This window comes from Gadus macrocephalus, chromosome 16 (genome assembly GCF_031168955.1).
Source record: "Gadus macrocephalus chromosome 16, ASM3116895v1".
In the NCBI taxonomy this organism is placed as follows: domain Eukaryota; kingdom Metazoa; phylum Chordata; class Actinopteri; order Gadiformes; family Gadidae; genus Gadus; species Gadus macrocephalus.
The window spans coordinates 15,691,812-15,701,825 of NC_082397.1; the positions used below are offsets into that span (position 1 = coordinate 15,691,812).

At 46.8% G+C, this 10,014-nt stretch overlaps 1 protein-coding gene across 1 annotated transcript in view; it reads left to right on the top strand.

The window, feature by feature from the left end:
- Positions 1–2,548, top strand: part of zbbx (zinc finger, B-box domain containing) — a 57,612-nt gene extending 55,064 nt beyond the window's left edge. Inside the window, exon 21 of the mRNA XM_060075517.1 lies at positions 2,316–2,548. Coding sequence (XP_059931500.1) covers positions 2,316–2,394 — 79 coding nt within the window. The 3' untranslated portion in view covers positions 2,395–2,548. The remainder of the gene's footprint in view (positions 1–2,315) is intronic.
- Positions 2,549–10,014: the final 7,466 nt, after the last annotated feature.

The window sequence follows — 10,014 nt, forward strand, 5'->3', positions numbered from 1 at the left end:
ACACACACACACACACACACACACACACACACACACACACACACACACACACACACACACGGTCACCCAGGTGTGCACCCACACTTACACACAGGTGAGCACACACACACACACACATGGTCACACAGCTGTGCACACACACTTACACACAGGTGAGCACACAGGTGAGCACACACTCACACACTCACACACACACACACACACACCCAGGTTTGCACCACACTTACACAAAGGTGAGCACACACACACGTGCACACACCCAAGCACATTTTTGTCATGCTTATGTCAGCAGGAACTTTTCAGCCGGTGATGATTATGGCCGTTAACATTGAGAATATGAAACTTTATAATATGCATTTATTCGCCATCATTCATTCATGAATTAATTCACAGCATGTGTAATCCACTACCCTGTTCTGGGTAGAATCAGCACAGCTGAATAAGGTTTACCCCCCACATCCCCCCATATTTACTCACTCGTATCTCAGTTCTTCTGGCCGTGATGATCAGCATGTTATGCAAGGTTTTTTTCTGTTGGTTTGAATCCATCCCTCGCTGGCCACAGAGAGAGAGACAGCTGGGGGGGGGAAGTAATCCCTATCTGTGTGTTGTCCTCCCGTAATCCCTCTCTTTGTCGGACGTGTGGAGTGTGAAGTACAGCTATCTAGCGGAAATATGCCCCTAGCAATGGCAACATTTGACCATAAAGTTTGGTTTTAACATGGGTATGATTTTGTGTGTGTGTTTGTGTGAGGGAGAGACAATGTCTGGCAACCTGCATTTGTGTGTGTGAGTGAGAGAGTTTTTAACTACATACATGTGTGTGTATGTTTGTGTGTTTGTGTGTGTCTGTGTGTGGTTGTATGCATGTAAGTATAATTATGTACACATGTTTATGTTTGTGTATGTGTGTGGGTGTGTTTTTGTTTGTGCTCGTGCTTGTGTTCGTATCACATAGTGAATGTAATTTTATTTTTACATGCTTAACGGACATTTTCTCTGCGTGTGTGGATGTATGTGTGCACATGTGTGTAATGGGATGTCTATGTGTGTCAGAGTGTGTAAGCTGTCCTCAGGGTGCAGTGCTGATCAGAGCTCTTTGAATATCACCGCAAGACGTGTAATAACCAGATTAACACGCTTGACGCACACTCCCCAGAATGATCCCAAACTCCTTACACGAGTCTGACACACACACGCACACACAGACACACCCTCACACACACACACACACACACGCAGGCACGCACACACACACAAACACCCTCACACACACACCTACACACAAAGACACACACTCTGGCAATTGTTTTCCCAGCGTCTAATACATATTTGCCGACTCCATGCGTGTGCTGTAATTCCATAATATGAACTTGTTTCCTCATGAATACCAGATCCGTCATAAATATCTGATCCACACACATTTTCAGCAGAGTGACACCATTTGCATATTTCGGCGGCCAACGCGACTCTACCCAACCTACACAGAGGGCTCTGCTGTGTACACAGAGGGCCCTGCTGGAGGTCCTCTGAGGTCATCCCGTGGACTGTGTGTTCTTCATTTTAATGACAAACATGTCTGCATAAACACACGCACTCACAAACACACACGCACGCACGCATACACATAGACATACACACACACTCACAAACACACACACACACACACACACACACACACGCACGCACGCATACACGTAGACATACACACACACACACACGCACACACACACACACACACACACACGCACGCACGCATACACGTAGACACACACACACACACACACACACACACACACACACACACACACACACACACACACACACACATTAACACCCTCTTTGATTCATCCGTCAGCTGCCTCGTCTCCGGCCCCCGAGCCCCTCTCTTCTAGCTACGTACACCTATATCTTTTATTATCGGTGGTCATCGCACTTTCTGTACAGGGAAAACCACTTTTAAGACACCCTAATTAGACGTCACTTTAAGGGCATCCCGGAGGAATTAGTTGAAGATATTTTTCAGTCAGCACTTTTTCACCTGCCTAGCCTGCCCTTTAATAACCGCCAGGTGGGATTTTTTTTCTTCGGGTGGTCTTTGGGTATATGTGAGGTGCGTTCAAGATCAGCGGGAGACATGAGACTCTGGTCTCATCAGCCGTAATGCATCGTGCATACTCCAGCCCTCCATATAATTGCTCCCTCTGCTCGGTCGTTTGCTTTGATAGCCTTCACGTTGTGACTACTGATCACTGACAACTTCCAGCGGTGACTGTACCCGCCGCCGCTTTTTTATTGGTGCGTTTGCGTTGCAGGGGCGGAGTCAGTGAGGAGCAGAAACAGGAGGAAGAGGAAGTGGCGAGAGATCACCAGAGTGTCTTGTCACTGCCTTGAAACACGGCGAGTCAGATATGGATGAACCGGCATGTGGATGTATGCATGCACACACACACACACACACACACACACACACACACACACACACACACACACACACACACACACACACACACACACACACACACACACACACACAAACACACACCTGTCATTTTTGGGGACTACTTTAAACAACGATAGACTAATTTGCATTTATTTTCGAAACCTTCACTGTCATGTAGATAAGTGAGGCTACTGACTGTGCCTTGTATTCTGTGTAGTCAGCCCTGACAATAAGCTATTAGCTCTTACCATTGGCTATTTAAAAAAAATCATGACATTGTGACATGACTAAGCATTAAAGAATCCAATCTGATGACGAAGTTTCCCTTGCATTTATGTGTTTTTGTGTGTGTGTCTGTGTCTGTGTGAGAGCATGCCCCAATGAAAACCCCCAGGTGTGGAGCAGTGGACACATTTAATTATGAGTGTTTCCTATCCCTTCCCCAGTGTGTATATTCACCAGGTTAGAGTACCAGGGGTTCGGTTCAAAGGCGGACATACTACTACTGCCTCCCTGTCTGCTTCTTTCACAAACGCACACATAAAAGGTTTCTGCAGGTGATAAATTTAGTTTGTGCGGGGAGCAGAAAATAGGTGCTGTGCCAAAGGACACGGTTGCCATTACTTTATGCGTGTGTGTGTGTGTGTAGGTGTGTATGTGTGTGTGTCTGTGTGTGTGTGTGTGTGTGTCTGTGTGTGTGTGTGTGTGTGTCTGCCATACGAGGTAGAAAAAGATAAACCAGCGGCACAGGATGCGGGTTTGTTGTCTCTGTGGTGTGTGTGTGAGTGAGAGAGAGAAACTGGCTTTGGGTACATATTTATCTTCCTCTCTCTCATCGCCGTGCTGTTTTGCATGGCTCCTCACAGCCAGCACTAATCTATCACTGCTGCCACCGTCCTCTGCTGGCTCTTCATCTACAGCATGATGCTGCCTGCTCCTCCACCCACTTCTAATATCGCTGAGCCCATCTCACCAGCTCTAGGGCTAGAATGTAGATCTAGCCCATCTGGGAGGCCATCTACCTGCTAGCCCGACACACGTACGCACACACTCGCGGGCAAACACACACACCACGCACACACACACATACAAACACATGTGCACACGGACCAAAAGACACTGTGATACACACACACACACACATGGACACACACGTGCTCACACGGATCAACAGCCACACACTGTGACATACGAACTAAGCACACATGTTCAGACATGCGCATACACACCCACAAAGACGCGCACATAGATAGACATAAACACACACATAAACACATGACGTGGCATTTCTGTGTCCACATAGTCCATTTAAGTGTGTTCATGTGTGCATAATATATGTATTTATTTGATCAATATTATTTCTTTCTTTTATACAGGCAAAGGTAAGTCACCAGGCATAGCCTGCAAACTATGTGTTATCCCACGATGAGTGCTGGGCTGATTGATTGAAGGCACAGGAAAGATGAGGAGAGAGGGAGAGAGTGAAACACGAGATAGGAGATTGTTGCCATCGTGTCCTTCACCAAGTGTGGCCCTTAATGCTGAGAAGAGGAAAAGTACTAGACACATAAATATGATGGATACCCACATTACCCAGCCACGCTAGCCTTAAACAACTCTGCCCACCCACTCACACAAACAGACACACAAACACTCGCACACACACAGAATGAGGGGTTCATTGCGAAAGCCAACCTTTTGTTGGATTTGTTGGAGTTGATGTCGTCAGAGCGACAGTGGCGCTGGAAGACTTGACACTTCCCTCAACAATGTTACCTGTCCTCCATACAGAGCCAAGGTTCATGATGGTGGGCGTAAACGTAATGCCATGACAAACAATACGTTTATGTTGTTTTTGTGTTTGTGAAATGAAAGACTGAGGTCATCCAAGTCAGCCAATGCTTTTTTTTTTCATTATTGATTCATTGATTCATTGCTTTTTTATATTCATCGTTTTTAATAATCAACAACTCGTTCCATCAATAATGCCTTCCTCACGACTCCAAATGCTGTACCTGTTTCTTGTAACTTTAGCTTCACCTGTGGTTGTCAAGGCAGGGGTGACAAAGACGTGTGTGTGTGTGGGGGGGGGGTCTATTGTAGTGGAGATGACACCTAATCAATTCCTCACGTCATCTGATCAACCCCCTCTCATCACACACACACATGCACATACACATACAGATAGAGACAAGCACAAACTGCACACACCATATTACACACTGAGGAAAGTGTCTAGGTCTCCCCTTGTGCATGTTGTGTGTGTGTGTCTAGCATCTAGCCTATTATTCTCTGCATTGGGGTGCAACATAAAAAAGGGAGAGATAATAACAAAAGGATGGCTTGTTTGCTGTACAAACGCACCCACGCACACCAACACACACACACACACACACACACACACACACACACACACACACACACACACACACACACACACACACACACACACACACACACACTAAGAGACACACACATGCGGGCACACACCCACCTACCTGCATGGAAATGGGGTGCTCTTACAGCAAAGGGTTCACACCATCCATCCTAAGGAATAATGGCTTCGGAATGAATAACACATACTTCTGAATAATAGCGGCGCTGTTTGTCCATCTATTTAGCCGGCGACCACATCCTGCCACGTTTGTGCAGCAGAAGGGATGAAAATTACGTCCTCGAGCTGGGGGGAAATTGTATGTGTTTGGGTCTGAGCGTGATGAAAGAGTGCCGCAGACGGTGTTGTTTCCCTCTCGTATCCATTCATCTTCAAGGGATTGAAGCCCTATGCATGGCCAGTTGCTCGGCCATAAGGATGCCATGAAACATCTCCTGTCCGCCATCTGTGTAGTTGAGCTCATAGGCAGTGAAAAGGCCTTATACTCTATGCTGCTGTTTAATAGTACTCCACGCCAGATGGCGATTGTGCGTTGCTGTGGTAGAGACAAGACAACAAAAGTTAAAATAACTGAGGTGACAAAGCACTGCAGTGCAGGTAAAGTTTAAAAACAAATACATGCAAAAAAAATCGAGTTTTGCTGCAAGCTACATTTGATCATCATTATATTAATATCTGCAAACCTGTACAATTTAATAGGCGGCAAAGTTCGACGAGGGCAGGGGAGATATTGCACGGCACAAGGGGAAGAAAACCGTGTTTTTAGTTTAATTGGGAAACAGTTATTTTTTTCTGCCCTCTCTGCCTTCTTAGTGCTCTCACAGTCATGGCATCGCTTCTCCAGGAGCCGACCCCTCTCTCCTCCCTGCCTCAGCTCTCTGTTTGCCTTTCCGAGGTCTACTCGTTTACTCTCCCCCTCCTCCTCACCTTGTCTTCACTCGTCTACCATCTCACTCCTCTCTTCTCACGTTGTGTACTTTAGGGTTGGCTTTTCCATTTCCCAGTGCACGACTCCTCCGCCTTGCACCACGTCCACCCCTTGCCCCGCTCGTTTCCTTTTTTTCCGGAGGAATTTCCTGCATCATACAATCCATCCATTCACCAGCCATCATCCATCCATCAATACATCCGTCTACAAACCATCCATCCATCCATCCACAATGCATCCACTATCCAACCATCCATCCATCCATCCATCCATCCATCCATCCATCCATCCACTATCCATCCATCCATCTATCCATCCATCCATCCATCCATCCATCCATCCATCCATCTACGGCCCATCCATCTGTCCACTATCCATCCGTCCAGCTACATCCTTCGATGACACCTCCCCCTCCCCCTATCCTTCACCTCCCCGTTTATGTGTTTGTCCCCACCCTCACCTTTCCTTCACTCGGAGATCATCCTCTTCTCCTCTCTCAACCATCCTGCTTCCTCCTTTCGTGTCTGCAGGGACCCCCATCGCTTCCTCCTCCTCCTCCTCCTCCTCCTCCGCCTCCTCCTCCTCCTCCTCTCCAGGTTTCCCCTTCACTCTGTCTCCTACCTCTCATGTGCAGGCCTTTCTTTCTTCTTCTTTTCATTCGGGTCCGTTGCGGGTCCCGATGGCCCAGCTACAGGCTGCTGCTGCTGCTGGGACCCGCTGACAAATCGATACATCACCGTAATTGATTCTGTCAGGGCTCAAAGTGTTTAATGAAAGCCCAACACTCGCCCACCCTACATTCCCCCCCCAACCCCCCGCCAGACACCTACACACTCTCCCCCTCCTACACACTCTCCCCCTCCTACACAGTCCTCCCCTCCCTACAAAGTCCCCCCCTCCCCCACCCATTTCCTACCCACTGCTCCGGAGGCCACCTTACCGGTTAGCTGAATACGTGTATGCGAGAGAGAGAGAGAGAGAGAGAGAGAGAGAGAGAGAGAGAGAGAGAGAGAGAGAGAGAGAGAGAGAGAGAGAGAGAGAGAGACATGGGGGGAGTAGGGTGAGTGTAATCAACATAGCTCCCTGGGAGATGGAGGGGCACAGTAGGATCATTAGGACAGGTGGAGGCTGGCTGGGAAATGTTAGGCCTTGGGAGAATTGCAACTTCCGAGACAGAAATTGTGTATGCGTGTGTATGTGTGTCTCTGTGCGTGCGTGTGTGGGAGCGCATCTGTGTGTGTCTGTGCGTGTGTGTATGTGTGCGCTGCTGTGTGTATGTGTGTGTGTGTGTGTGAGCATGTGTATATGAGTGTGTTCCTTTGTCATGCATACATGTTATTTTGCCGGCTGCAAAGGCCGTGGTTAAGTGCATCTTAAGTGCAAAGCTTTCCTATCCATTTATCCTGAGGCTGGAGTACATGTAAAAAAAACTGTTTTAGGGTTCAGAAAAATGTCGCTGCATTTCATACGATTGCATTCCTCCGCTGACATAATACCCTTGAGTATGAAGTTCCTGTTAAACCAAAGACGTTCATGTAGGCAGGCGCGACTTGACAGCCTTTCTGTCATAATCTTTTCCTTAAAAAACATGTAATTCGCTGCAGTCCACGTCCAGCACATTGCCAATCATCCTCTGGGAACACGCACGTACACCCTTCAGTTTAATTGAACAAATTCAATCATTTCAATATAGAATGCAAACCAAAGTGTATGCAGGTCTGACTAAACTGACATCAGACACTCAAGGCAAAGTGTGCACATTTGATCATGAATTAGAACGATTAGAACTTGATACCCGGCGGCGTTGCCAAGGTAATCAGAAAAGGTTGTGTGCTGGCTGATTATTGCCATTCATATGCAATATTTAAAGAAGTTACCATTTAGCTATTAGACCAAAATATCACTCTAATAAGGGTAGAGAGCAGCAGAGACGGAGGTTATGGTTGCTTTGTGTTGTTTTCAAAAGACGGGTGTAAAGAAGAGGCAGGGGTTGTAGAATGGTGAAGACATCAGTTCTAATAAAACTATAACAGAAAGCTAAAGCATGCGTGATGAAAACTGATTGTGTTGAAAGTGTGTAAAGAGAGTGTAGAAAGCAACGTGAGACCAGGCAGAAGGTAATCTGTGTGTGTGTGTATGTTTTTGTGTGTGCCGCAAGATCAGTCGCCTGCACAACACTAATGCAAAACATGGGAATATCTTCAACTCACCTCTCCGTTGCCTTCGTACATTATTCTCTCTCTAGCAGGTTCCTCCAGCCTTAATGAGGAGCACCTGTTAGGGCTTCTTGTTAGTCATCCCTCGCTCAGAACCCATTAGACCCTCATCCTCTCCCTCACCTTTTCACACCCCATTAGCCCCCCCATTCGTTCTCCTCACACACACACACACACACACACACACACACACACACACACACACACACACACACACACACACACACACACACACACACACACACTGTTACGGCACCACCACATGGTCAGAGATGATACTAAAAAATAACACATAGGCTGAAGACAATGGGCTGCGTTGGAATTTGTTGTACAATGAATTTATTTAAGCATTGCATTGGACACATGGTGGGATGGTTATTAAATCAACGAAAGGAAATAGAACAAAACAGAAAGGAAACCCTAACTAAACCTCACTCTGGGGGAACAAACTATCTTCCTCCCGACCAGAAATTAAAGCTAGGTGAGTCTGCCGGGTCCTCTAACTACGCTGCTCTAACCTGAACTAATAACGGGAAAACAACCATCGCCAACCACCAACGCATAAATGATAGGAAAAGCAAGAATGTTCCCACATGGGAAATTGGTGCTTAACAACAACTTGCAGACAGTATATATCAAGAAACTCTACACATAAGACGCAAAGTGCCGGCGTGGCTCAGCGTGAAACAGCCTGGCGATGCGACACGGAAGCGGTATGCGTGCGGGGTCCTCCGCCAGAGATCGGGACAGGTGTGCTTATAGCCCCGATGCCACGCCAACAATCATTCCGCAGCGGGAACAAACGAACAAACAGCCTGTGGAGGAGAATCAGGAGCGGAGAAGAGCGCAGCTGCGCAAACACAATATCTGCCCCTATAATGACGTAACACATACACATACATCACCTCTGCCCTCAGCATACATATGAGCTGTTTTGCAAATCAGGGCGTGGTGTATGCAAATCAGGGGCGGGGCTTTAGGAGGGGCTGGCGACCCAAGACAAAACCATATCATTTGGGTTTACACTGTGCAGGGCCGGCCGAAGTTTGAGGTCTTCAGAGTGCATGTCTCCCGCTGTTACCTTCGAACAGTGGGAGGAAGGCTTACCTGATGACCCCATCGGCCGCCACACCAGTTTCTCTTCACAGTCCAGCTATCGACCATTTACAGTGTTGCATGTTGGCCAATGATTATTAGTCAATAGTCAGCAGGTTCCAGCATGACATGACTGTCATGGTGTTGCCGACTCTTTGGTTGTGTGTGCGTGCTGTCCGGCATGATTTGTGCCGTGCAGACGTGTCATATTGTTTCGTTCACGTTTGTCCATTTTAACTAATCAAACAAGCTTAAACAAGACAGATGAATAGTCAAACGAAAACGGTCTAAACAGCGTTTAGTTAGCCTACGTGTGTCCTGTAAGCCCCACTGCTGTGCAGTGGCCATCTGCACTGCATGTCTGGAGTGAATTCATTTGAGCAAGGCTTTTAAGACCCGTGGTTCAGTATGCAGGCATATTGACGTGTTTGTTGTCAAGCGACGCGACAACAAGCAAGGTCTAATGGGTTGTATAGCACCATAACACCACAGTATAGTGCTTTTCTGAGCGTGGCCAGTCCACTGCACACGATAATATATTGAATTTATATACAGTTTATATATTATATATTTATATAGTTGAAGCCCGGGCCATTGGGGTTTTACCAAGCACAGCTAATAGTGGAAATATCACGTAGCATGTGGTAAACGCAGGTATTTTTCACAATATTAGAAGAATTAACTTGGAACTAATATCGTGTCTGTACTTAAATCATACCACTCGAGACTCTGAGAATGAACGTGCATTATGGTTGCTCAGCTCTGTTTGTGGGTAATCTGCCCAATGTAAAGTTTGATTTACACAGATATGGGCCTTATTCCTGAACCTAATGGCTTTCATTAGGTTCCTCACAATGATGATAAATGCTGGCCAATGCAGCACACGGACCAATGCAGTGGCAGTAATAGTCAAATGTATCCCATTCCAAGCTTTGGG